This window comes from Tinamus guttatus, unplaced genomic scaffold (assembly GCF_059628265.1).
Source record: "Tinamus guttatus ecotype Peru unplaced genomic scaffold, ASM5962826v1 Tinamus_guttatus_pri_ptg000339l, whole genome shotgun sequence".
NCBI lineage: Eukaryota > Metazoa > Chordata > Aves > Tinamiformes > Tinamidae > Tinamus > Tinamus guttatus.
The window spans coordinates 130,821-158,179 of record NW_028288873.1 but is presented as its reverse complement, the minus strand read 5'-3'; the positions used below and the strand labels follow the sequence as shown (position 1 = coordinate 158,179).

Below are 27,359 nucleotides of genomic sequence, written 5' to 3'. Positions count from 1 at the left end.
CGGCTCCTTCCTGGGCACAATCCCAGCTCCCTCAGCATCTCCTTGCTCATTTCCCCCAGCTTCGCACCCACCTCCCGCTCCCCTCTCCTTCCTGCTCCAGGGACAGGCTGGGAGGAGCGCGGCTCCAGCTTCCCCATTTCCCATCGCTTTGGGAAGCTTTGGCCTCAAGGAGATTTCTAGCCAAAATTGCACGAGAAAGGTAACAATCTGGGCAACAATCTCTGTAATACTTGTGTAATAATTTACTTGTAGAAATCGTTTCCAGGCACAGGATTTATTAGGGACAAGCTTTGGTAGCTTTAGGTGACCGGCGCGGTACCGATCAGCCCGAGCGGCCGGCCGGAGGCAGCGGCAGAGCTCGTTCCTGCCTCGCTTTTTCCAAAGAGTTTGTTCGTGGGGTCTCCTCCTCTTGCCGGCGCTGCTGCCGACCGGGGCGTTGCTTCCATGGGTACTGTGAGCCCCGGCGTCCGGCGGCCTCGCGGGGCCGTCCTGGCCCTAGGGCTGCCCCAGGCTGCTCTTCAGCCCCGCGCCTCTCCCGGTGGCTGTCGCAGGGGCTCCTCTTCCCGCGGGTCCCCTGCGGATGGGAGAGAGCTCCGCTCGCCAAGCGCCATCCGACGCAGCCAGGAGCTGCCCCGGGACGGGCACAGCCCCTTTTTACCCCCTTGAGCATTGCTAAAAGCAGCATCCAGCGCATCCCCCTGCTCCACTGCCCTTCCCCTGCGCGCAGCCCCCACGTCTCCTGCACCCCGTGCGAGCAGGAGCTGCCCTGTCCCCCTGCCAGCCCCGGCCACCGCGTGTCCCTGTCCCCAAAGTGCCTCTTTTCCCCAACTGCTGGAGCAGGTGGGGGCTCAGGCTGCTTTTATGAGCATGTGGCCTTGGATGGGCTGAACAGCAGGTCTCGCCGCTTAAAAATCTCAGCCGGTGGGAAGAGCCAACTGCTTTGCATACAAATTAAATTTCCCCAAGCTTTAATTAAAATCCTGGTGTGAGACTGAAAATGTTTAGATAATTTATTGTTTCAGTTAACTGAGGTGCCAGTCCCTAATCCTGTCTAGCAGTGGCAAAGGCAATAAAACCTAGTTAAATGCCACTTTTCATAGTAGACTTTGCCCAGCAGCCTCTGATGAGCCGCCCGGCTGCCCAGGGCCCTTTGCTGCCCACACAGGGAAGGGTCTTGGATCCACCCTGTCTATCAGAGCCAAATTTTCAGTGCCTCATGATAATGAGCCCCGGCTAGGTCAGTGCTGTTCCCGTCTCTAGCAGTAACTGCCCCGTTTCCCCGTGTGGATGAGTCGGAGCGCGGCGGCCTCCCTAGGCCCGGGCCTCCCTGCGGTCTGCGTACGCGAGGTCCTGCTGGCCGCCCTCCAGCAGGCAGTGGTAGGTCTGGATCTCCTGCTCCAGGCGGCACTTGACGTCCAGGAGGGTCTTGTACTCCTGGTTCTGACACTCCATCTCGGCGCGGATCTCCGCCAGCCGCTGCTCCACGCAGGAGATCTGGCCCTGGAGCTCCGCGAGGTACCTGTTGTAGCGGCATTCCGTCTCGGCCAGGGACGATTCCAGGTTTTCCTTCTGAGGATGGAAACAAGAAGGAGGCACCTTGGGTACACTTGTACCATCTGGTCAGGCCTTCTTAGCCAAGAAATCCCACTAAAATGTGCTCATTTGCTGTCCCAGCTGTCACCCTCATCGTGCAGCTTCCCAAGCAGAGCCGGGATTAGCCGCGAACGCCCACGGCATCACCTACCATGTTGAGCTGGGCTTGGACATTGATTTCCAAGGCCTGCAGCTGGCGCCTCAGCTCTGTCACCTGCTTGTTGCTTGACTCGATCTCCTGGCTGCTGGTGATGACCTCCAGGTTCACCTCCTCCACCTGAAAGGCGAGAGCAGAGCCGCTCACCTGAGCGCGGCTGCGCGAGTGTCCCCAGCACCGAGGCTGGTTCTGCCCCATGCTGGGGCCCTTCTGTCACGTCCCTGTGCTCGGACAGGCCGTGGCCGTGGCCGTGCCGGTACCTTGCAGGCGTACCACTGCTCCGTCTCCTTGCGGTTGCGCTCCATCAGCGTTTCATACTGGCACCTCAGGTCCTCCAGGATCTTCCTGAGGTCCGGGCCGGGGCAGGCGTTGACCTCCACGTTCACGTCGCCGGTCGCTTGCTTCCTCAGGCAGCTCATCTCCTGCCGGGCCGCGCGCGGGTCAGTGCCGGGCACACGCGGGGCACGTCCCCTCTGCCCCTGTCCTAGTCCTGGAGGGGCAGGGGGGATCTCACCTCCTCGTGGTTCGTCTTGAGGCAGCACATCTCCTCGGTCAGGGCCTCAAACTGCAGCTGCAGGTCGGTCTTGCAGCTGGCCAGCTGGTCCAGCACAGGGCGGAGGTTGCAGATATCCGTGTCCACGTTCTGCCGGAGGCCGCATTCCGTCTCGTACCTGCACACGCAGCAAAGAGGAGTCAGCCAGCCCTGGGCACACGGCGGTAGGTCCCTTGCTGCTGCCCAGCCACGTTCCCAAGCAGGTTTTCCAGGTTGGATGCCTGGTGCTCGACAGGGACCTGCTTCACCTGCGAGGTGAGCTTGGGGGAAAAAATTAGGAACGAGCACTTCCTTGGCATTGGGCACGCTATGTAATGAACACGGCTAATGATATCCATGCATTTTAACATGGGAGCATCATGAGCAGCTTCTCGGCTGCCCCCAAGGCCCGTAGGGTTTCCCACCCCCTGCCCCGGTCCAGGCTGCGCGGGGCTGTACTCACTTCACACGGAAGTCGTCCGCAGTCATACGGTTGTTATCAATGTCCAGAATGATTTTGTTAGCTTCCATAGCTGCACATAGGATCTGGAAAAGAGAATGCGGAGCAGGCACTGGGCATGCAGCTTCCTCCAGGGACCTTCCTGGAGGAAACACCTACCCGGGACAATGCAACCCAGGTATTCTATAACAATGTCGTGTGCTGGGGCTATTAGTCTGTCCCAACCAGTGGCATTTCCCTGTGGAGGGGGGTCCCCGTGGGAGCTTGTCTGAGCAGGCTCTGCGAGGTCACCGCGCTCCCCTCAGCGACACTTCACTCTGACCGTCATCTCAGGCACTTCCACAGACCCAGGAATTGCCTGTGCTCTTTGAAACCAGTCTATCCTCCTCAGCGACACTTCACTCTGACCGTCATCTCAGGCACTTCCACAGACCCAGGAATTGCCTGTGCTCTTTGAAACCAGTCTATCCTCACACCGAAGGAAAGCCCAAAGAAATATTAGCGCTTACTTGAAGAAGGGGGATTTACCTGGTTTTGCAGATCGTCGATTTCCTTATGGAAACAGCTGTAGTCCCGCGGCTCGCAGCTGGGCCCCACTTTGGCGTACCACTCCCTGATCTTGCACTCCAGGTCCGCGTTCTCTCCCTCCAGCAGCCGCACCTTGTCCAGGTAGGAGGCCAGGCGGTCGTTGAGGTTCTGCATCGTCGCCTTCCCGCTGGTAGCGAAGAGGATCCCCTCGGCGCATCCCGCCCTGCCGAAGCCGCCGCCGAGGCCGCGCGTGCAGGAGCTCCCTCCGCTGAAGCCCACGGCGGGACAAGGCTGCGGGGCAGCTCCGAAGACTCCAGCCACGCCACCGCCGGCGCTCGCTTGCTTCCCCATTAATCCCTCGTTTAAGCTGCCGCCAGAGAAGGTGCCGGCCATGGCGGCTAAGTCGAAGGCAGCCGGTCTCACGGGGGAGGCCGAGGAGACCCTCCGGGTGCTGCCGGCGCTGCCTCTGCCTTGGGCACAGGCCAAGACCTGCCGGATGCTGCAGCTCATGGCGAGAGCAGCCGAGCCGGAGCGGGCGGCCCAGGGCGGTGCAGGAGCTCGTTGCGTCGCGCTGTCCTCGCGGTCCCTATTTATACCCTTCGTGGTGGATGCCACCACCGGAGCAGGGCTGCTTATTCTTCCTTCCTGTGACCTGGCCAGCTCTGGTTTGTTTTCTGAGCCTGAAATATTTCCCCCCAGGCGTTTGTCTCCAGCAATCCCACAACAGAAAGCTGCTTTGCCTAACAGAAGCGAGTTACCAAACTACATCAAAAATGTTACTTCCTGAATCATCAGGTCTGACTTGTGATGACGGCCAAGGAGCAGGGACACGAGAATGGCGATACCCGCGAGCAGCGCCGTCATGACGCAGCCGGCGTGGGCCAGGGCATGGCCGCGAGCGCTGTGCCCAGCACGAGGGACCAGGCCCTGCCGAAAAGAGCTTGTTCCTCCTCCTTCCCAATGGCCCTTGAAGTGCCCCCCTTCAGGAGAGAGGCCCTTATATTTCGTATGCTGCGTTCAAGTTTTTATGCAGAAGAGGAAAGGGTGTCCCCAGAGCAGCAGATGTTGCAGTCAGCTGTGAATATTCCCTGCCAAGAGAGGCCACATACATGAGAGGTCTCATAAAATTCCTAAAGGAGTGACACGGAGAGCTTCAGGAGCAGATTGATCCATTATAGGTCTGGCCCAAGTCCAGTTTGCACCACGGAAGTTCTCCAAATAGGAGCTGGGGGAAATGTGTTACGATTAGAAAAAAAGACTAGAAAAGATCATGGAAAAAAAAAAGACATTAAGCCAACCTTTTAGGCTTGGAGTGCTGAATTGAAGAAGAAGGGAAATAATTAAAAGGTTTTGTCATACAAATCTTTCATTTTATTATTAACACAGCCATGCTAATATTGTCTGGTTTTTACCTCTTAGTTGTTTAGCGTTGTCTTTGGCATCCAGGCCAGCTGGACTCATCACAGAAGGGATGTGGCAGGTCCAGCCTGTTTCAGGAATATTGCTTATGCCATCTGGGTTGGTTCATTAATTCTGATTTTATCTTGAGTCTGCAAGTCCATAACACCTTAAACGTGGGGTGGTTTCTGTCTGTGTCCATCCGTAATTAGCAGGTGAAGGCTGTGCCATGGGGCCCTGGTGCACATTGTTGGTGTGATGCCCATGGCCAGGCCAGATTGCCCTGGGCTCCTCGTCTGCCGCCCTGTCATCGTTTTTGGTTGGTCACAATATTGCTTTTTTTTCATCAGAGTTATGAAAATATTACTGAGTTTACATTTAACTGAGATTTATATAATATTTCCCTTTCCAACAAAAAGTTTGTTCCTTCCTTTATGAACTTAAGACCTTGCTACAGGTCTCTGTAATCATTAGTCAATTAGACAGTGTAAAGCTTTTATAAGGAGAACAGTCATTTCTGCGGTGATTTTATTGGATTTGTTCTTCATGAGGTTCTTTTGTTTCCAAAATTTGAAATATTTATGAAAACCAGCTCTTGCTTTTACAGCAGGCTCACAGCATGCCTAGGGACGTACCTGTAGTTACAATATCTTATTAAAAGAGATTTTCTTTCTTTTTTTATGAGGACATCCCTTAATGAAGTTATCTCCATGCATAATGGAAGACGCTTTGCAGAATGGATTTTGGAGGCAGCCGCTGTCCTCGGCCGACCCCAGAGCCCTGCAGGCTGCAGAGGAAGGGAACGGCGGCTCCGCAGCGTTTCCCAGGGGCATTTCCCAAAGAGCAGCGCAGACCTGACGAGCCAAAGTCATTACTTCAAGTAACAAATGAGCAGAGAAGCCTTCCCAGGGCAAAGGTGCTATTCCCGTCTAAGGCGCTCCGTGAAAAATAGAGAGAAAGGAGCTGAGCTGCAGCCTCGGATTTGCTTCCTGTATTCCGCATTAGGAAGAAGAGAGGTGGGGAGCAGAGGATGGGCATCGTGGCAATATTCCAGGTATCTGCTGGACCGAGACTGATCTGCAGCTCTCTGATGAAACCGGAATCTCCAGAGCTCTGATCCCAGCATTGCAAATCACTGCAGGCAACTCGCTCGGGCTCCCTGCGTCTCCATTTCATGCTTTGTAGGATGGAAATGGTAGTAATGGTAATCCTTCTGCAGGCGTTGTGCAAACAAACGCCTGATGATAACACAGAGCTTTAAAGATAGGAAGCGAGATATTCATTTTAAACATTATTCACTGTAAGTGTTGTTGTTATGTATTAAGTTTGACACTAGCATGGCCTACATATTTCTCAGCTGATGAAATACATTTCAAAGACATCTCAGTTTTCCTTCCTTTTTTTTTTCCTTTTTTTTTCTTTTTTTCTGTTAAAGATTCACCAATATCCCCTGAGGTCTTGTTTCTATAATTCCTTGCTGAATCCTGTGTAGACTTGTCCTGTGCATGCATCATGCACAAAGCTTGAAAAACACTGTCCATCCCTTGGGTGTGATAATTTGTCCACATCTCACAGATTAAAATGCTAATTGTATAGCATGAGAGTAAATAGTAGGAAATAAATGCCCTACATTTGTGTGATACTTCCCATCTTCAGAGCACGGTAATAGCACCGTGATTATGTACGCTGAGCATGGCCTTTGCTCTGTGATATTAGTGCTATGCAGAATTAGGGGGAATTTAGGCCTTTTTCATTAAAGCAGATATACATGATGAATAGGGAAGATGCCTGGTGAGATCCTCCCAGTGAAACCAAAATCAGTTGATGTCAGAGCAAGCAGCCGGGGTGTGTGACAGTGTCTCCAAGCTATTGCTTATTAGGACGCTGGTGTCTGAGGGCTTAAGACGTCTCATTTATGCTCGAAAAGCAGCAAGTTGGAGTCTTCCTTTGAGCCATGCTGAGGGCCCGTCTGGCAGACAGCTGGGGATGGTATCAGCGCGGGGTGAGAGACATCAAAGCCAACTAAAGATGCTGCTTGTTGTGTCTCGCTGCGACACTCGCCTGTGTCCTTCCGGCAGCGCAATGGTCTTGATGTACCGTGTTGGCAGCAGAGCCACTTAACTCGGGAATTGGCACCTGCTTTGAGCTTCCTGCTTCCTTTAATCCGTAATGCTTAGTTATTTCAGAGAGCCCTTGGTGGTCAGTACCTTTGGGGCTCTTTGTCAATGGCTCAGGAGGTGAATAACTGCCTGAAACACGGCTGAAACACGATGTTTCTTCTGAAAAACCACGACATTTTCAGTTCAATCAGGATTTCCACCTCACCCACAATTCCTTGTCCACTGCCCTAACATCGAAGATAACTTGATTCCAAGGTTTTGCTTGGCCTTGGTTTTGTCTTTGAGATGGCTTTGGCCGTGTGCTTGGAAGGCTCCTTGTTTCTGCTGCAGCTCCAGCAAGAGGAGAAGCCAGACTCAGCCCATGACCCCTGCGTCCTGTGTGTGTTTTGTTTTCTAAACTTTGCTGCAGTTGCCACCCAACGGTGCAGGATGACGCCGCTTCAGCAAACGCTCCCTTTTCTGGAAAGACTTGGCAGGTTCCCCCACTTCTTCGATCACCTTCGCTCTCCTCTGCCTGTCGCGTCCTGCCTCCCCTGAGATCATCATCTCTCCTCGAGGGTTTGCTCAGGCCAAGGAGGAGGCCTTCATGTTCGTGCAGGAAAGACCTCGGTGCCCTTGTGGCAGAAGAACGGATCATCAGGAACGGTCCAGGAGAGGAGGGTGCTTGAATTCAGGTGCCAAACCCACTTCTGCAGCACTATAATTAAAGGGAAGCTGATCTGCTGTAAACTGTTGTTTTTCCTTTTGCCCTAAATATGTCCCCGTGAGGTGGATGATGAAGATGAGGGCATGGTCCAATGTCAGACAAAGCTCCCAAGTCACCAATGCCAAGAAAGCATCAGGCTTTTGCCTCTAAAAGGACTTTCTCTCCTCTGCTCCAGGACCCCAACGTGCCATGGGTGTGGGACGGGCACGGGGCACTCGCTGCCGGGATCCCTCGTCGGGAAGTGATGGTCAGAGCCAAAGGCAAAATCCGCTACGTGCTCCGTTGCGCCGGTTTCGTCACCTAATGCGGCATGGCAGCGTGCCACCAGACGGGGTTGACACGCAGTAACCAGTTTATGGCTTTTCAGGAAGGATTTTAACAATTATCTGCTAGATGCCATAGTGGTAACTAATCATTGCTGCTCATCACTCGGCAGATTAAGCAATGATTGCTTTGGAGCCTGTTATATGCAGCCTTAGGGCAGCATGAGAAAACCTGCATAAAGTTTGACTCTTTAACCAGGCTGTTGGGCACATTTTGCAAAAACAAGACATAAGAAGGTGCGTTTTGGATGTGCCGTGATCTGCTGTGGTGCCTGTCTCACTGGGAAGAGCAGCAATCCTGCCGATGTCTAGCAGGAGACAGGGATTCCTGTGGGACCAGGAGTAACAGGACTGAGCCTGATGCCATTGGCTTTAATGGCCATTTGTGTGTCCCTAGCCTTGTCCTCGGGCATCATCCCTCTGTCATTGCCTCCATTTCATACCAGATTTAGCTGGTTTAGCCTTAGTCAATGCCAGGCATTTCTGAGCAAAAAAAAGAGCCTCTCTCATGTGTTTTGCTTTGAACAGAGCCGTGTCCCTTAGCCTCCCACGTGGGCTCCTGCGTGTGGCCACTGAGGACCTTCCCTAATGTGAGCACATGGCGCAGAAAGTGGGAGACGGGACTGCGGTGGCATGAGCAAGAACGGCTTTATTGGGGGTCTCAGAGTGCCTGTGACACCCGGGACATCGGGGCGAAGTGGGAAGGGGGAACAGGCGGATGGAGCAGCTTCCTGGGCCACATTCCCATCACGCACGACCGCGGATGGGGCTTGTCACAGCCGTCACGCTCGCGGCGCCGCCGTCGCGGCTGCTCCTAGCGGGTGGTGAGCGCGACCTGCTCCCGCGAGGAGACCACCTTCCCGTCCTGGACCTCCTCCACGATGGTGCGGACCTGGCGGGACGTTGTCGTGACTGCAAAAGGAAGGCGAGAAACCATTCTTGTGAGAGCAGGAAGAAAAAGCTTCCCAGTGCATTACAGAATATTGCACGGGCTTAATAAAGACATGGGGAATTCCAGGTGGTGCTCTGCCCATTTTCTTGTTAGCCCTGGCTTTAATTACGGGGAATGAAGAGCTGGGCTGAGAAAAAAGCCAAAAGAGGGGGAAAGCCCTTTCTTAGATCTGTAGCTGTTGTTTGATTTTTCAGGACTGTGTAAAGCTAGAAGATTGGCTGTTCAGGCCCAAGATGAACTTGGACCCAGTCATTCCTGTTGTAAATGCGATTCAGACCGGGGGTCCTTCCCCCTCCACATGGATCTGTTGTGTGGCAGGATCCGGAGTCGCTGCTATAGGTGGGTGAAGCGGGAGCCGCTCTTACCGTCTCTGCCCGAGTGGGAGGACACGGCGGACGAGTACTGCGAGGAGATGCTGCAAGGGGAGATGGAAAGGAGGAGTTAAGGCCAAATTCTGCTGCTCTTGTTTCACAGCCTTCGTATTGAGGAGGAGAACAAGCCAAAAAGTGGTTAATTTTACACCCTAAAGCAACAGCAAGCGGTTCTGGAGAACACAACCCAATAATGTTCATTTGCAGTAGGGCTTATTTTTACCCTCTGAAGCAATTTGATCGATTCCCCTTAAAACCCCCCGCGCTGACAGCGGCACAAGCCTTTCTGTCCCAGCGCATTTTCCGCCTTCGCCGTCCCCGCGTCGAGGAGCCCCCCGCGCCCTGCACGTACTGCGCGTCCTCGCCCTCGAGCAGCCGGCGGTACGTGGCGATCTCCTGCTCCAGGCGGCTCTTGACGTCGAGCAGCAGGCGGTAGTCGTGGTTCTGGCGCTCCATGTCGCAGCGCAGCTCGGCCAGCTGCTCCTCCACGCTGGAGATGAGGGCCTGCAGCTGGGCCAGCTGGGTGCCGTAGCGGGCCTCGGTGTCGGCCAGGCTGCCTTCGAGCGCCGCTTTCTGCGCGCGGAGAGACGGCGGCGGCTCAGGGGGAGGCCGCGCGGCCGGGGAGGCCGCCGCGGGCCCCGCGCGCGCCCGTACCGTGCTCAGCTGCGACTGCAGGTCTATCTCCAGGCTCTGGATGGTGCGCCGCAGCTCCGTGATCTCCGACTTGCCGCTCTGCAGCTGCTCCGTGTTGATGGCCACCTCGCGGTTGAGCTCCTCCGTCTGCGGCGAGGCCGGGTCAGGGCAGAGGTGGCCGCGGCCCCGCGCGCCCGCCGTGTGCCCGCCCGCCCGCTCACCTTGCTGAAGAACCACTGCTCGGCGTCGCGCCGGTTCTTCTCGGCCAGCGTCTCGTACTGCTCCCGCATCTCCGCCAGGATCTTGGTGAGGTCGATTCCGGGAGCAGCATCCATCTCCACGCTGATCTCGCCACCCACCTGCCCACGCAGGGCGTTCATCTCCTGGGGCGACACGTGTGTTACACACATCAAAACGGTAGCAGTGTGTTCCTACCATGGCCGATCATGATTGGTCTTTTCACACCCAACACAAGAACCCCACCAAATTTTCTTTTACAATTTCTGTCTCCAGAAAGAAAAAAAATTTCAATTGGGGTTTTGCAGCATATTAGTGAAACCCAAGGGTATGTTCCTCAACCTGTGCCCAGCACACCTGTGTGGTTGATGTGCTTTGGCTGAGGATGGACACATCCACAGGATGGACATTTCCCTCTCCCCTACCCAATGTGGTCTCTCCTGCCTGCCCTCATGTCGGAGCCCGTCCAGCACACGGGATGTGCCCTCTTGGCACAGCACAAGACTCACTCTGCAGTCCCCTCTGTGCCCCATCTCTGCTCACCTCCTCGTGGTTCTTCTTGAGGTAGGCCAGCTCCTCCTTGAGGTTCTCGATCTGCATCTCCAGGTCAGCCCTGGCCAGGGTCAGCTCGTCCAGGACCCTGCGCAGGCCGTTGATGTCGGCCTCCACGCTCAGGCGCAGAGCCTGCTCCGTCTCAAACCTGGCAGCAAGGAAAGAGTCGCACCTTGTAGCCTGGCTGGTGGGGAGCTTTTCTGTCTTGCTTCCTTCCCCAGCTTGGCCTACTTTAGTTAACTAGTTCGTTTTTATTAAATTTTATCAAAAGTGTCTGTGCAGCTTTGCACAGTGCAGCGGGGTCAGGACACCATGCGCAGGCCAGGAAGGGATGTTCCCTTCCATGGGTTGCACCATTGATGCTTGACGTAGAGCTGGGTGACACCAGGCCTGCAGAGCCGAGGGAACCCCACACAGAGCAGCTCTCCCTTGTGTCCCCTCCTGCTCAGAGCCTTAGACTCACTTGGTCCTGAAGTCATCAGCTGCCAGCCTGGCGTTGTCAATCTGCAGGACTATGTTGGCATTTTCAACAGTTGCAGCAAGAATCTGCAGGAAAAAAAGAGGATGAGGAGGAATGGAAAACGATTTTGAAATGACCGCATGGTGCTGATGAGCTCCTGCCTAGGAGCAGCACTGAACCTGCTGCCCCCAGGCTGCACTTGCACAAGGACAAGATGCTCCAGCTTCAGCTCTTGTTGGCACTAATTCAGTCTTGAGAAGATGCTGAAGAGGCCCCACTCTGTCCCCCCCCACCGAAATGACATCTCAGGCACACACAGCACCCCCTGCATTGATCACTCCAGCCCTGGGCTGTGCCTGGGAATGCAGCACTGCTCAGCTGGGAAGGAAAATCCATGAGGAAGAACCTTGTCCCTGAAGCCTTTTGCTGTTATTATTATACCTGTGGTGCAAATATTTGCTCTGGCACTTAGAAAGTGCTTGGCCAATTTGAAAGGAAAAATTGCTAGCCACAGGCTAATGAAAAACTCTCACTGAGTTCTGATGCTTCAGGGAAAATCATGGCAACAGTGCAGGAAAGGAGTATTAGTAGTTAAGACAAGGATGAATGTGAGGAGACCCCCTAGTTCCTTGCTGGGATCTTGGAGGAAGCTTCTGCCTCCACGTTGGCCACGTGCTGGATTCCAGAACGGCCCCGAGCTGGATTTCAGGGCAGCTCTGTGGTTCATGAGCTGCGAAGCCTCAGAGAAGGGTTCTCTGCACCTCCCAAAGGAGAAGCATCCTGGGGCACCTTCACTTCTTACCCTCTATCTTCAGCTCCTGACAGGCTCTAAGTGATTCCTCTGAATTCTGGGATCATTAGGAAAGCTACTGGGCACCCCTGCTTGCATATCATTTTGCAAAAGAGAGCGATACCAAATACCAAAGGCATCAAAGATACCAAAGACCCAACATGTCCCTGCCTGCAGAGTGGCTGGTTGGAGCCTGGCAAGGCAGCACATTTATTTTCAACCTTCCTCTTTGTTTTCCCGTCTTAGAGCAACTGCCATGAATTAATATCCAAGCCTCTGGCTCTCAGGTACAAGGTAATTTCTGAAAAAGTGACTTTGACGGTAACATTTTGTTGTCGCAGCCTCCTACCTTGGTGCGGAGCTCCTCGATGGTCCTGTAGTAGGGGCTGTAGTCGCGGTCGGGGCCGGGCGCCTGCTTCTTGTACCACTCGCGGATCTTCACCTCCAGGTCGGTGTTGGCCTCCTCCAGGGCTCGCACCTTGTCCAGGTAGGCGGCCAGGCGGTCGTTGAGGTTCTGCATCGTCTCCTTCTCCCCGGCTTGCAGGATGCCCTCGCCGCCCCCAAAGACGCCTCCAAAGCCGCCTCCAAAGCTGCTGCCCAGGCTGCCCCCGTAGCTGCCCCCATAGCCACCGCCGAGGCCACCGCCGAAGCCGCCCCCCAGCCCCGCCACGCTGCGGGACGACAGCGAGTAGGTGCTGGCCCTGCCGCCCAGGCTGGGGGCTCGGCAGCCCCCCGCGGCGCCCAAGCCCTGCAGGGAGGTGGCGGAGGAGAAGTGCCGCATCATGGTGGCCATGGCGAGCGGCGGAGGAGCCCGTGGCGCGGGGGAGCCGCGAGTGCCGCCCTCCCCGCCGCGCGGCCCTTTATAGCCCCGGCGGGAGGCGTTGCCCCCACCTTCCTTTTTTCCGTTGCATTCCTGATGATTTTCATCACTCGAACCTGAGCCAACTCCCAGAATTGTCTTTTTTTTGCCTTTGCTCCAGTCATCCTCCGCTCAAAGCATTTCTTGGCTCAGAGGGCGTCTTTATCCTTCTTCCGTTTCTAAGAAAACAGCCAGGTGTGATTGAAGCAGCCGGCTCGTGGCTCAGGGCTATGCTTTAACACTGCTCAGGAGCTCGGCACGGAGCGATCCCGGCTCCCAGGGCTGCATTCCAGTGCAATACGTCAGCATCCCTCTTGCACCGTCTCCTCGCATTAGCTCCCGTCTCCTTGCGTGTCTCCGCTGAGCTGAGCACAGCGCCCGGTCCCGGCCCTCCCGCCACAGAGACCCCGGGCCACGCGGAGCGCCCGGGCGCTCGTCTGCGGCCCTGGGGGCAGCGGGGCTGGCGGCAGCTCCTGGCAGTGCCGGCCCCGCTCTTGGCGGCAGCCGCGGGGGACACGGGCGAGCTCGTCCTGCAGCGAGCGCCGCGGAGGGGAGCAGAGGTCCCGGCTTCGCTCTCGAGCCTGGTGGGTCACTCAGGAAGGGCAGCATCTGCCTGTGAGCTCAAGTACCCTAAAACCTATGGGATTCTCCAGCAGAAGTGCACGGAGCAAGTCAAGGAGGCCTGAAGGATGCTGGGCTCAGGGAACGGGGAGCGCTGACAGTAAACTAGTCACGGACACCGCAGCAGCAGCCACCGGAGCGCGGGGTGGGCGCGAGGCCAGCGCTCCGCATGCTGCCGCGCACCGGCCGCGGGCACCGCCGGGGCTCCGAGCGGCTCAGGAGGGCGACCGCGGCCGAGGCCGGCACCGGGGAGCGTCCCCGGCGGGACCGCGGCCCGGGCGTCGCGCAGCGGTGACGGGGCGCGGAGGAGCCGATCCTGCCGGCGCGCGCCCGCTGCGCTCCCGGACAAGCCCCAACAACCTCGGCCCTCGTTCCTGCGCCTGCGGGAGGAGGTTCCTTAGATCGCTTGCCAGAAGCAGGGGGGTATGGAAATCAGCACGTTTCTAGGTAGCTTCCAACCGCATGACTCCCCCTGCTCCCCCCGACATGACTGGAGGAGGAATGGGAATGGGAATGGGAATGGGAATGAGAGGGGGCTGAGGCCTGCGAGACCTGCCTGCTGCGGAGGGAGCCGGCCCCGGGTCAATAGATCCCGTCCTGCCCCTGCTGCCCCGGCACGCGCGCCGGCAGCCGTCTCACACGTTGCAAAACCAGAATTCAAATCGGCATAACAGTAATTTCATGGAAACATTTTGATGTTTAAAATGCCCTTGTGTCTTCGGGAGGAGTAGAGGTGAAGTTCTGGCTTCAAACACACCGCAGCAGAGCCAGGAGAGGAAACTGCCTGGGCAAACAAACATTCCTGCTTGCTTTAGCACGCTTACAAAGTTTGTCTTCGTATCAAATTGTCATAAGAATCTTTCCTAAAACAAGTTGAAAAGCCACAGCGTGGTGTCTCTTCTTGAAGGGGTCTTTTATGTCAAGGGAATTCGGCTTAACCTGAGAAATCAAATGTCTTTCTGAAATAAAACACCATTTGGGGAATGTCCCTGGAGTTGCTGGGGGCCAGGCTAGGCCGCCCCCGCTCACACATGTGCGCCGCATCATCTCCTTAAAGGGGGAATTCATTAGTGCAGTGTTGTTGTCTGCTGCTTCCCTGGCAACACAGGTGTGCTGAGGTTTTTCCAGGAGAACAGGAAGACGGGAGGGATCGCAGGCAGGTGCCTCCAGCACCTCCATGCTGGTGGCCTGTGCAGCCCCAGGGCCCCTGTTTTTGGCATCCTGGTCTGGGCCGTGCAGGCCTGCAGTGCCAGCTCCCGTGCCAGGGTGCAGGAGGAGGCATCGGCTGCTGGGTACGTCCTGCCCCTTCCCTGAGCCCCTCTGCCCTGGGCTCCTTGGCCCGGTCACCCCTGCTCCAGTGTTGGGCGCTATGGGGCCCTTGCAGTCTTGTGGGGAAAGGGGCTGTCTGATTCACCCTGGATTCCCTGGAAAGGGCCCTTATATCTCCATGGCCCACTCGGAGCGTACCCGGATGTGACGGTGCAGCCGCGTGAATCATCCCGTTGATTTAAAGGTTTGATTCGCGCAGCAGCGAGCGTGGCAGAATCCAGCCAAGAATGCGTCTGAACCGGCTTTCCAGGAACGGCCGGGCCGGGCGCTGCCGCGTGGGAGCTGCAGGCCGGCGCGGGTGCCGCGCGCGTTTCCTTGCCCGCCGCGGCGCTGCGTGAGCGAGGGCAGCCGGGGCCTCCCCTCCACATTGGCACCTTCGCTCCCTTGGAGCGCTCAGCTGGGCTCTGAGGAGAAGGAGGCAGTGCTAGGAGGAGGAATCCGCAGGGTCCCTTTGTGCGACACCTACCCGTTTATTCACCGGTTTGCTCGGACTCACCGAGTTAAGATTCAGAGCTAGCTCTGCAGGAAGAGAGTCCAGCTGGAGAGAGGCCAGTGCAGGGCCACAGGGATGATCAGGGACCTGGAACATCTGCCCTATGAGGAGAGGCTGAGGGAGCTGGGCCTGTTCAGCTGGAGAAGAGAAGGCTGAGAGGGGACCTGAGCAGTGTCTAGAAGTACCTCAAGGGAGGCAGTGAGGAGGATGGGGCCGCCTCTTTTCACTGGTGGCCACTGATAGGACTAGAGGTAATGGCCACAAACTGAAACACCAAAAGTTCCACAGGAACTTGAGGAAAAATGTCTTGACGGTGAGGGTGCCAGAGCACTGGAACAGGCTGCCCAGAGAGGTTGTGGAGTCTCCTTCTCTGGAGATCTTCAATCCCCCTTGGATGCAGCCCTGTGCCACGTGCTCTGGGTGACCCTGAGTGTGCAGGGGGTTGGACTGGATGATCCCTAGAGTTCCTTTCCAACCTTAAGCATTCTATGATTCTATGAAGCACTTTGCCCCCAAACTGCAACCCCAGTCCCCAAATCTGAGATAAAATACAGAGACCCGCTGACACGTCTCGCCCCCCAAGACCCTGCGTTCTCTGGACCTCCATCCCCACTGGTCTCACTGAGCTCCCTGGCTCTGGGTGACAAGGCAGTGCTGGCCTTGGGGCCAGCGACCTGGACAGACCACAGCCCCTTTGGCAAGCAGCCCCACAGCTGGGCCGGGTCGTCTCTTCAGAGACAGGAGATGAGACTCGAGGGTGCACAAAGGAGAAAAGCTTTATTTGACTTGCGAGCACAGCACCGTGCTCAGGGAAGCAGTGGCAGGATGGCAGGAGAGGACAGAGGCTTCTCCAGGCCTGCATAGCCAGAGCATTTAAGCTGGAAGCTCCTTTCGCTTTGCTGCGGGAGGTTTGGCCTGTGCTCGAGCCCTGAGGCAACCTTAACGAGGAGATGGGTGGACCTGCTCGCGAGAGGAAATCACCTTCCCGTCCTGGACCTCCTCGACGATGGTGCGGATTTGGCGGGTGGTTACGGGCCCTGCAATGGAGAGAGGAGAGTGATTTGGAGACAAGGAAGGGGAAGGGGCCTTGGTGCTATTTCAGTGCTGGGTTTCTTGTTAAGAGCAAGAATCTGTGCTAAGAAGGTGGCTAAGGATGCGACAAAGTTACTTGTGCTCAGTGCTTCAGTCAAGACATGTTCTTACCTTCTCTTATGTGGGAAGTCATGCTACAAGAGAAGAAGAAAGAATGGTCAAAAAGGGCAAAATGGTAAGTGGTTTCCATGAAAAAAATGATTATTTAAGATCTCATCTCTTTTTATAGCACCAGAATATGATGAAACTGCTTCCCTGAAACTGCCTAGTGTCAAGATTTAAAGGGAAAACACTAAGATACGTGTGTATGAGGAGCATGCAGGCAGCCCAGCTGCCGGGAGCACTGGAGGCACCTGCTCCTCTTGGGGATGGCACAGGAGGAGCATCCCCAGCACCTGCAGCTCAGCCAAAGGAGCAGGAGGAGAGGCCCTGCCGCGTGCCGGGGAGCTAAAGCCATGGCTCAAAGGGTTCTCGGGAGAACAGGTTGCTCCTCATTTCCTTCCTTCGCCGTCCCCGCGCCGCGGAGCCCCCCCGCGCCCTCCACGTACTGCGCGTCCTCGCCCTCGAGCAGCCGGCGGTACGTGGCGATCTCCTGCTCCAGGCGGCTCTTGACGTCGAGCAGCAGGCGGTAGTCGTGGTTCTGGCGCTCCATGTCGCAGCGCAGCTCGGCCAGCTGCTCCTCCACGCTGGAGATGAGGGCCTGCAGCTGGGCCAGCTGGGTGCCGTAGCGGGCCTCGGTGTCGGCCAGGCTGCCTTCGAGCGCCGCTTTCTGCGCGCGGAGAGACGGCGGCGGCTCAGGGGGAGGCCGCGCGGCCGGGGAGGCCGCCGCGGGCCCCGCGCGCGCCCGTACCGTGCTCAGCTGCGACTGCAGGTCTATCTCCAGGCTCTGGATGGTGCGCCGCAGCTCCGTGATCTCCGACTTGCCGCTCTGCAGCTGCTCCGTGTTGATGGCCACCTCGCGGTTGAGCTCCTCCGTCTGCGGCGAGGCCGGGTCAGGGCAGAGGTGGCCGCGGCCCCGCGCGCCCGCCGCGCGCCCGCCCGCCCGCTCACCTTGCTGAAGAACCACTGCTCGGCATCGCGCCGGTTCTTCTCGGCCAGCGTCTCGTACTGCTCCCGCATCTCCGCCAGGATCTTGGTGAGGTCGATTCCGGGAGCAGCATCCATCTCCACGCTGATCTCGCCACCCACCTGCCCACGCAGGGCGTTCATCTCCTGGAGAACAGAGACATCCCATGCACCCAACACTCAACACATAAGGATGTTCTTCTCAAGACAGAAGTTCTTTGGGACATAAAACGTCCAAGCAGCTAGTAATAGGGGCCAGGCTGGGTCTTTGCACCACTATCACAAGGAGAATAATGAAATTCTGTCTTAATAAATCTCTCCTGGAGTTAAATTTGGCTTTCCCCAGAGAATAAGGCAGAGCTTGTAGGTGGTCCCATTCTCCATGAGGGAGATCCTATGGGCCTGAAGCAGCTCCGTTTGTTAGTACAGGATCCCCAGAAGATGCACTGCTGTCCTGATCATTCTCTGCCTCCTTACTAGCATTTCTCAACTCCCAGCAATTCAAGACTTGGAGAAGCTCTGAAGATTGGAGCCCACCCGCTTATTACCCCAGGCTCTGCTCACCTCCTCATGGTTCTTCTTGAGGTAGGCCAGCTCCTCCTTGAGGTTCTCGATCTGCATCTCCAGGTCAGCCCTGGCCAGGGTCAGCTCGTCCAGGACCCTGCGCAGGCCGTTGATGTCGGCCTCCACGCTCAGGCGCAGAGCCTGCTCCGTCTCAAACCTGGCAGCAAGGAAACATTCATGAAGGGCACCGAGATCTCACTCAGCCAAGGTTAGAGGGGATCAGTTTGTTGGTCACTTGCTCCTCAATGCTATTGTGTCAATACTCATATCCTGATGCTGCTCCTGATGCTTCCGCTGATGATGAGAGCTAGTGAGTGCAGTGGAACCACTGTTAAATCAGTGCTTGTTTGAGGCAGGAGCATCCCCTTGCTGTGGGGTCACTGGGCCATGTCCCTGGGTCTGGGCTTTGTTGAGCCATGCACGGAGGCACCGTGCAAGCTCTGTGCAAGTAGGCCCCTACGTTAGGACAAGCAGTGGGAATCGGGCAGTAAAGGTTTTGACAGGAACGAAACCACCCCAGGCTCCTGTGAGGTTTACATCACAAAGTGCTTCGGAAATAGCACATCATCCGAAAGCTCTTTCTTTATCAAGTGGCTTTCTTGGGTTTAGGACAGTGGCTTACTTGGTCCTGAAGTCGTCAGATGTCAGCCTGGCGTTGTCAATCTGCAGGAGGAGGTTGGCATTGTCCACTGTGGCCAACAAGACCTGGAGGGTGGAGAATAAAGAGCAACAGTTGGTGTCATGACCAAGAACCTCAGCAGAGGTGACAGTGCAGGGACAGGAACAGATCTGGTGAAGCTTGGGGTGTCCTTAGCAGGTGTGACCCAGGACAAGGAGGAAGGAGACACAGGACAGCAGGAAGTATCTGGTTACTCTGTGACCTCCCTTTCCAAAAATCCCTGAGTGTTTCAGAGGCAGCTCCAAGTCACGAAAGATACGTGAGGTCTGAAGGCAGCATCTGTTCCCCTGCCCCAGGGCGGGTGCTGATTAAGGAAGGGTCAAGCAAGAATTACCCACTCGCCCATGCGCAGCACAATGCCATTCTGGCAGGACAGATGGACCAGCAGGGTGTCCTTGTGGGGCAGTCCTTGTACCCATTTGTTCCTGGATGGATTTGATTTGCAAATGGGAATGAGCAGGTGCCTAAGACTTCTGTTTTATCTAATGCAAAATAGGCGCAAATAAGCCAAATTGAGAAAAGATTCAGGTCAGGGCTTGTGAGGATGTTGGGATATCAGTTATGATGCCAGTGAGAGGGAAAATGGTTTTCCTTCCAGCAGCCTTGCACTGGGGCTGAGCAAGGGACCGTCAAGCTTACTAGTGACAACTGGTCACAGAGAAGAACAAAGTGAACTCCTGATTCTTCCCTCACGGTGGGACAGAAGGAATCAAGTCACAGCAAAGAGAACTCTCTCCAGAGCAGCCTGGACAGTGGTTATGGAGCCAGCCTGGTGGCTGCTGAAAGGGGACTGAGATGTCACTGCTGGTCAGATCCACTTCCTCCTCTTTAACCATCTTTATCAGAATAGTATTGAGGAGCAGAAATAGCTGGCAGCAGGTAGCAAACACTTTAACTGAATAAGTACACATACCCCATCAATGTTTCCCTGTTCATACACACCAAAAATATTCATTATCTGTGCAGACATCTAATTCCTAATTTTTGCTTTATGTCCTTTAATATCTGCTTCATCCAAAGAAAATTGCCATTTCCTCCATCTGGAAGAACGTGATCAAACCCAACATTGGCCAGTCCTTATATTTCCAGCCTGGCCTCCTGCGTACGTATCTCAGACACTTGTTGACCGCATAGTTAGAACCTGCTAATTACAGAGGCAGCAGCCTGTGGTTTTGCTTCCTCTCTAGTAACGGTGCTCGGGTAGGAGCCGTCGCTACGTGGTTGTTGCAGCCTCCTACCTTGGTGCGGAGCTCCTCGATGGTCCTGTAGTAGGGGCTGTAGTCGCGGTCGGGGCCGGGCGCCTGCTTCTTGTACCACTCGCGGATCTTCACCTCCAGGTCGGAGTTGGCCTCCTCCAGGGCTCGCACTTTGTCCAGGTAGGCGGCCAGGCGGTCGTTGAGGTTCTGCATCGTCTCCTTCTCCCCGGCTTGCAGGATGCCCTCGCCACCCCCAAAGACGCCTCCGAAGCCGCCTCCGAAGCTGCTGCCCAGGCTGCCCCCATAGTTGCCCCCATAGCCACCGCCGAGGCCACCGCCGAAGCCGCCCCCCAGCCCCGCCACGCTGCGGGACGACAGCGAGTAGGTGCTGGCCCTGCCGCCCAGGCTGGGGGCTCGGCAGCCCCCCGCGGCGCCCAAGCCCTGCAGGGAGGTGGCGGAGGAGAAGTGCCGCATCGTGGTGGTCATGGCAAGCGGCGGAGGAGCCCGTGGCGCGGGGGAGCCGCGAGTGCCGCCCTCCCCGCCGCGCGGCCCTTTATAGCCCCGGCGGGAGGCGTTGCCTGCGCTTTTCGTCACCCCTGGCAATCGGAGCCAAATTCTAGAGTCATCACTTTTTTCCCTCTGTTTTCATGTCTTTTGTCACATCCCACCAGGAGCACTGCAGGTCCCGGTCCTCCCGCCCGTTCCCAGCACCCCGGTGTGATTCACCGCGGGAGCTGCTTGCTCTGGGCGACGTTTCCCATCGCAGGTAGCGGAGGTGCCGCTTCCCTGGGAAGCAGCTCCAGCGGATGCTCTGCAACCTGCCCAGGCACACACAAGTGTCCTCTATCATTAAAACCCTAGAAACCTACTTATTTGCTCAAATGTGCTATTTATTTGCTTTTTAAAGAAGCATAAAGACACATAAAGTATAAAGCTGCTGACTTCAGATCTCTGAGCATCCGTGATCTGTGTGTAGGGTTGATCCCAAGCCAGCTGGAAGTTCTCCAGGCGGGACCTCTATCCCAGGACAAGCACAGACCTGGCGGTATTTGTGTAGTATAATGTATCTGGCAGAAATCCTGTGGTTCAAAAGAAAAGAAACTCAGGTAATTTCTGCTTACGTATTGATCTTGGGTGAATCTCTGTAGGGATTAGAAAGTCCCTACAACAAGGTTTTTTTCAACCCATGTATATGGCAGAAGCCTAGTGTTTTGTAATGACACCTGTATGATGAACTTAAACTTCCTTGCTTTGCTCCATAACCTTCCACTGGCTCCACAAGAGCAAGCTGTGACTCTGAACGGTTTGCAGAAACCCACAGTCCTGCTAGCTCATTGCTGAGGTCATTTCCATGCCTAGACAGACCAAAAAGAGCACAAGGAATTGCAAAGTACAGTAGACATCTCCTGCCAGGCACCTGTGTGCTGTTTCTGACGGGGAGAACACGGCACGTGCTGATTTGGGGTTATGTTTGTATAGAGAGAACGCTCTTTGCTGCAGATTTGCAGCTGCAGGATGGGGCTAATGCAGCGCGGCGGGGCCGATGCAGGGGAGATGTGCAGGGATGAGGCAACGCGGGCGCCCAGCGGCCACGCCTGGATCGCGCTATTAAGGGATTGAGCGCGGTGATTAGAGCGATGGAGCGGACAGGTATCGGCGTGAAAAGCAGCCGAGAAGCAGGAAGGGGGATGCTGCTCTCCCCCTTTCTTTTCCTGGGAAAAGCAAAGCCTTTCACCGACATGGCTCCACTCTTGCTGCATTCAGTGGAACATGGCACACCCAGCCTGACGCCTGCCAGCCCCGAGGTGTCACCTTGGGATAAGAGAAATTCCCTTTTCTTTTAGCAGAGATGCCTGTGAGGTAGCAAAAGAATAAGAGGGATTAGGAACCCTTTAGTAACTCCTCTCCTATAGTGATCTCCTTCCTCCACGCAGCCCCTCTGGCTGTTTCCACATTGTAACGTGCTTAAGTGATTTTCGAGTTACTAAGATGTTCTCAGAGCCTCACCCTTGGTAATTCATGTGCATCCTTTCTTTCATCTGTTCCCTGAAGGACAGAATAATAACAGCCCTGTATCTGCAGCACTGCTGGATCTCAGGGGCTTAGTGAGGAGTCACGTTCTCTTTGTTGGGCCGCTGGCTCACGGGGGACGCGCTGGGGCTTTTTGCTGGCTCAGAAGCAGCAGCCGATCCCCAGGCCAGGGCTCTGCTATCCGGGCTTCGCCGCATCGGAACGGATTCGACCCCCTGAGCCGCATCCCAGCATCGACCCCTGGCCAAGCTGCACGTGGACCATGTCCCAGAGCAGGGGATGCACCAGTGGCCACGGCCGTGTCTGTGCAGAGGAGCAGGCGGCTCCATGGACCCGGCGCAATCCGGCAAGGCCGTCAGCGTTCCCCGCTGACCCGCTCCCTGCCAGAGCCGCGTGTCCCATGGCTGAGCCTCCGTGGGAGCCGCGCTCCGGAGCGCGTGCCCGGCCGCCCCGCTCCAAGTCCTTCCAGGTGTTTCCAGGTGCTTCCTCACATGACGGCTTCCAGCGGGAGCCCTGCTGCTCGCTGGGCCATGGACCACGCTGCGAGCCCCATCCATCCTGTCCCCCAGCTCCCTAGGGAGCCTCAGGTGACACCTGCCATAAAAACAGGCAAAGCCACAGCCCCACAGGCTGGACACGCTTGGGTTTACGGCTCTGCTTTCCGTGTCATCAGTCTCAGCCTGTTTAGGCTCTTTTATTACAGCAGACGCAGAGGAGCCAAGGAAGAGCTCTGCAACAGCAGAGCGTCCTGCAGGGTCCTCTGCTCCACATTCCAGTGGCTGCCGGGCCCTGGCCAAGCCGTAAGCGTCTCCCATAAGCAGGGCCGGTCCCGCTCCTTGGCGCGGATCCCTGCTCCCGGCGCTGTCCCCGCACGTGCTGGCTCCCGGGCCGCGCTGGCACGCGGGACGGTGCCACCCAGCCCGCCCGCTGCCGCGCGCAGGAATTCGGTCTCCCAGGCTGAACACCCGCAAGAAGATTCCCTGGAGATAAAGAGCAACAGGGTGACGCTGAGGAGATGCTATCGCAGCCGCAGATGCTATCGGCGCCCGGAGCGCTGCGGGGCACAGCGCGGAGCCCAGCTGCAGCGGCGCGGGGGAGCCTGGGCCGGGTAGGAGCAGCCACGGCGGCCCCGGGCACTTGGGCCGCGAAGAAGAGCCCGGGCAGCCCCGGTCACCTCCAGGAAGAGCCTTAATTACTCTTTTAATCTAATGAATAGGAGCTAATTAGGAGTCATTGGGTTTCCCCTGTGGGGCAGTGGCTGCTGTGCCGGCTCAGCAGGACCCAGCCCTGGGAAGCCGCTTCCTGCTCCAGATGCGGCTGTCGCGGCGGCCCGGCCACCGCGGCGAACGCGGCCGGGCATGGAGAGCCTTTGCTCCCGTGCTCTTGTTTACCGTCTGCTGGGACATGTCCCGGCAGCCCCCGAGCATCACCTGGAAAATGTCCCGGGGGCTGTTTCCACACCCGGCTGCTCCGTGCGGCGGCTGCAACGGGAGCTGCCCGGGGTGGGCGCCGCAGCGGCCCCGAGCCGGGGACAGCCCGGAGCGCTGCGAGGGTCACAGCATGGCCCAGGCTGCCCGGGCCAGCGCCTGGCACAGGCACCGCCGGGGCAGGAGACGCCCCAGGGTCCGTGCGGCCCCTGCGAGCCCCAGCACAGCCCTCGGAGGCGGCCTCACCGCGCGAGGCTGCAGCCACGGGGCCGCTGGCTGATCACCGCTTGGCACACGGTTTTATGGGGATGTTAACAAGGCAGCGGCAGCGCGCACTCCAACGGGACCTGGAACCAGCTCCCGGCCGCGGCACTGGCCGCCTGCGCCGCTCCACCCCGCAGCGCTAATGGTTTTCTGTGCGTGCGGCGCGGGGGGACGCGAAGACGGTGCCAGCGGGTGGAACCTGCCCGGGCCTGGCAGGCGCCCCGCTCCTGATCCCTGATAGGCAGCCGCAATTACAGGATTCGTCTCTGGAATACGCTCTGCTCCGTGGCGGGAAGCCGCTGGAGCCGGGCGCTGCCGGGGGAGCACGTGCGGCTGCCGCGGCGCCGTCCTCTCGCATTGCCCCCCGCTGCGGGACGCGGCTGCGGCCGCACTGGGTCTGTGCAGGGGGAACCGCCGCGTTCCCTGGAGTCCAGCAGCCTGGGAGCAGCTCATGGCCCAGCCAGCGCTGCGAGGCTGCAGGACACGAGTCCGGCCACCTCCTCGGCCACAGCTGCTGCAGAGGATCGAGATTTGGGCAGGCCATGGTCCCCTCTGCTGCCCGGGTCTCCCTGGGGCTGTCCATGCTGCTGCTGGACGTCCACAAGGGCTCTGGCACTGGCACCACATCCCACCGCCCAGTGCAGCCCCGCGCTCGCCCTTGGGAAGCTCCTTCTTCCTGGGAGGCCCTGGGCGCTGCAGCAGGAGGGATGTGGATGAGTCCGAGGGGCAGCGCAGGGCAGGAACCTCCGGCACCCTATGGAGGAGCCTCCAGGCTGCTGGGCCCGCGTGCCCACACGGGGAGGGCAGCCAGGGACGGGCATGCGGCCGAGGCCGGCACGGTTCAACGCGACCCGTGACGGCTGCGTTACCGGGACCACGGAGCAGCCCCGCGTGGGCGCCCACAGCAGCACCGGGGCCGTTCGGGGCGTTCGGGCGCTGCCGCGGGGCGGCAAACGCTGCGCAAGGCCGCCCTCCGCTGGCGGAACGGGCGCTACAGCAGCCCCGGGAGCGAGCGCGAGGCGTGCGCGGAGCAGGGAAGGGTGCACAGGGTGCACAGGGCTGCACAGAGCACACAGGGGCGCATGGAGCTGGCGAGGGTGCGGGGAGCACGCAGGGGTGCACAGAGCAAGCAGGGCTGTGTGGTGCTGGGAGGAGCGCACAGGGGATGCATGGAATACACGGGGGTGCAGGAAGCTCACGGGGTGCATGGAGCTCACACGGATGCATGCAGCTCACAAGGGTGCACGGAGCTCACGAGGGTGCATGGAGCGCACAGGGGATGCATGGAACACACAGGAGTGCATGGAGCTCACAAGGGTGCACGGAACTCACGGGGATGCATGGAGCTCACAGGGATGCATGAAGCTCCCAAGGGTGCATGGAACACACAGGGGTGCATGGAGCTCACAAGCACAGAGCTCACAAGGGTGCATGGAGCATGCAGGGGTGCACAGAGCAAGCAGGGATGTGTGGTGCTGGGAGGAGCACATGGAGCCCACAGGAGATGCGTGGAATACACGGGGGTGCATGAAGCTCACAGGGGTGCATGGAACACACACGGATACATGGAGCTCACAAGGGTGCACGGAGCTCACAAGGGTGCATGGAGCGCACAGGGGATGCATGGAACACACAGGAGTGCATGGAGCTCACAGGGATGCATGGAACACACGGGGGTGCATGGAGCTCACAAGGGTGCACGGAGCTCACGGGGATACATGGAGCTCACAGGGATGCATGAAGCTCCCAAGGGTGCATGGAGCTCACAAGGGTGCACAGAGCTCCCAAGGGTGCATGGTGGGCACAGGGGTGCATGGAGCACGCAGGGGTGCACAGAGCAAGCAGGGATGTGTGGTGCTGGGAGGAGCACGTGGAGCGCACAGGGGATGCATGGAATACACGAGGGTGCACGGAGCTCACAAGGGTGCACAGAGCACACAGGGGATGCATGGAACACACAGGAGTGCATGGAGCTCACGGGGATGCATGGAACACACGGGGGTGCATGGAGCTCACAAGGGTGCACGGAGCTCATAGGGCTGCATGGAGCACACGGGGCTGTATGGAGCTCCCAAGGGTGCACGGAGCGAGCAGGCCTGTGGCGCAGGGAGGAGCGCATGGAGCGCGCAGGCTGTTTTGCTGCCAGCACCCTGCAGAGTGCAGAGGCTTCGTGCATCGTGTTGGGGCCGCACGCGCCCCTCAGGGCTGGCAGGACGCCGGGTTCCTGCCCTGGCACGACGGGGTGGGGACCTCCTGCCCCTGACCCTGCGCACAGCAGCCCCTCGGCCGGGCAAGCAGCGCCCGCTCCCGCTGCCAGCGCCCGTGGCCGCCCACTGAGACCCTGGAGAGAGGCCTGGCCACGGATCTGAGCGGTGACACCAGGGACGGGCGCTGAGCCGGCGGCTGGACAGGGTCTGAGCACGCACACGTGTGTGAGCGAGTGCACACGTGTGTGCAAGCGTGTGCACCCGGGTCTGCACGCAGCGCTGGCTGTTCTCTACGGGAGCCACCGCTCGGTGCCGTGCGGCTTGCAGGGAGACGACCCCGCAGCACCCGGTCCCTGTGCAGCCCACGGGCACCGACGGCATCGCTGCACGGCGGGAGCACCGGGCTCCTCGCCAAGCGGCTCCCGTCTGCGGATGCCCTTGGGGTCCGCAGAGACCACAGGCCTGGGTGCAATGGGCCGGCGGGGACATGGTGCTCACAGAGCTGTCCCAGAAGGGCCATCCGAATGAAAGAGCCAGGATGCAGCCTGGATGGGAACACCCAGTGCCGGGCAGCCCCACGACCCCGGAGCCACCTCTGCCGGCCACGGGGACGGCCGGGACCGCGGAACAGGGTCCGGCACGGCCTGCAGGACGCGGCCCCCCCGTGTTACCGGTGCAGCCTGCACGGGGCCGCCCCCGCCCCGGTGACTCAGCCGGGCAGGAGCCGGCACACGGGCGCCGCTGCCACGGCCCTCGCGCCCAGCCCCGCGGCGGGGGCTCCGCGCCGCAGCTCGCCCGGGTAATTGCAGGGCGGGAGCGCGTGGGAGCCGCCGCATTCCTGCGGCCGCGCCGGGCGGCACCTGCCACCGCCGCCCCGTTCCTGAGAGGTGACGCTCCCGCGGGGCGGGGGGCTGGCCCCGCGCCAGCCTCGTCTCCTCCGCCGCGGCCCCTGCGCTCCCGCCGCTCCGGAGCCTTCCCGGCCCCTCTGCACAGCGCGGCACGGACGTGGATGGGCTCCCGTGGCGAGCGCAGCCCTGGTGACCAGCACTGAGCCCGTTGCCACTGGTGTGGGACACGGTGGCTCCTTGGACCCCTCCACCTCTGTGTGCCCCAGCACAGCGTGGCCTGAGGTCCCTGCAGGGCCATCGGAGCCGCGTTGTCCCGAGCCCCAAAAGCAGCTCCAGCCCTGCCGGCTGCCACAAGCAAGGAAGGGCTCGGAGGCTGCTGGCTCCGTAGCCCTTTGTTGCTGCTGCACAGGAACATGGAAGTGGCTTCCCGAGGCGGATGGGGATGATGGCACCGGCCATGCGGCAGCATCTCCATCCAGCGCCAGCCTGGGCTGTGGCGGGGAGGGCAGCGAGGGCCGCGGCAGAGCCACGGGGCTGCGCGGGGGCCGTTCCCCCCCCCGGCCTGCGTCACGGCCAAGGGGTTTTGCAAGCGGGAGGGAGCGGCGGGTTCCCGTACGCGGTGGCGCCCGGGGCGCGGGAGAGGCCGGCAGGGCCCGGCTGCGCCGCGTGGGAACGCGCGGGCGGCCGCGGGCGGCTCCGGGCTGGCGCGCGGAGCGGGGACAAGTCGCGGCAGCCGCCGCGAAGCGGCTGCGTCAGCAGGAAGCAGGGCCAGGTCCCGCCGGGGGGGCAGCCCCCGCCTGCGTCTGCCCCGGCAGCCAGGAGCCCCCAGAGGCAGGACCCACGTGGGGGCTGCTTCTCCCCCCGGTTTGGGC

The 27,359-nt window shown here is 58.7% G+C and overlaps 4 protein-coding genes across 5 annotated transcripts in view; 1 reads left to right on the top strand and 3 right to left on the bottom strand.

The window, feature by feature from the left end:
• Positions 1-27,359, top strand: part of LOC104572241 (NF-kappa-B inhibitor-interacting Ras-like protein 2) — a 208,426-nt gene that overhangs the window by 51,935 nt on the left and 129,132 nt on the right. The gene's annotated exons all lie outside the window — the stretch shown is intronic.
• LOC104572600 (keratin, type I cytoskeletal 19-like) lies at positions 496-3,780 on the bottom strand. The gene is made up of 7 exons (XM_010219762.2): positions 3,271-3,780; positions 2,746-2,828; positions 2,265-2,421; positions 2,011-2,172; positions 1,745-1,870; positions 1,343-1,569; positions 496-574 (listed from the first exon to the last, which is right to left on the bottom strand). Exons 1-7 carry the CDS (start codon positions 3,778-3,780, stop codon positions 496-498), a joined length of 1,344 nt encoding a protein of 447 aa, XP_010218064.2.
• Positions 8,611-12,605, bottom strand: LOC104572595 (keratin, type I cytoskeletal 14). The gene is made up of 8 exons (XM_088529725.1): positions 12,162-12,605; positions 11,026-11,108; positions 10,554-10,710; positions 9,995-10,156; positions 9,795-9,920; positions 9,493-9,713; positions 9,135-9,184; positions 8,611-8,729 (listed from the first exon to the last, which is right to left on the bottom strand). Exons 1-8 carry the CDS (start codon positions 12,603-12,605, stop codon positions 8,632-8,634), a joined length of 1,341 nt encoding a protein of 446 aa, XP_088385851.1. The 3' UTR covers positions 8,611-8,631.
• LOC104572601 (keratin, type I cytoskeletal 14-like) lies at positions 15,983-20,196 on the bottom strand. Of its 2 annotated transcripts, XM_088529727.1 has the most exons (8): positions 19,753-20,196; positions 18,458-18,540; positions 17,836-17,992; positions 17,257-17,418; positions 17,057-17,182; positions 16,755-16,975; positions 16,318-16,340; positions 15,983-16,151 (listed from the first exon to the last, which is right to left on the bottom strand). In XM_088529727.1, exons 1-8 carry the CDS (start codon positions 20,194-20,196, stop codon positions 16,054-16,056), a joined length of 1,314 nt encoding a protein of 437 aa, XP_088385853.1. In that variant the 3' UTR covers positions 15,983-16,053. The 2 variants fall into 2 exon arrangements, with proteins under 2 accessions (XP_088385853.1, XP_088385852.1); XM_088529726.1 differs by lacking the exon at positions 16,318-16,340 and having other exon boundaries at positions 15,983-16,207.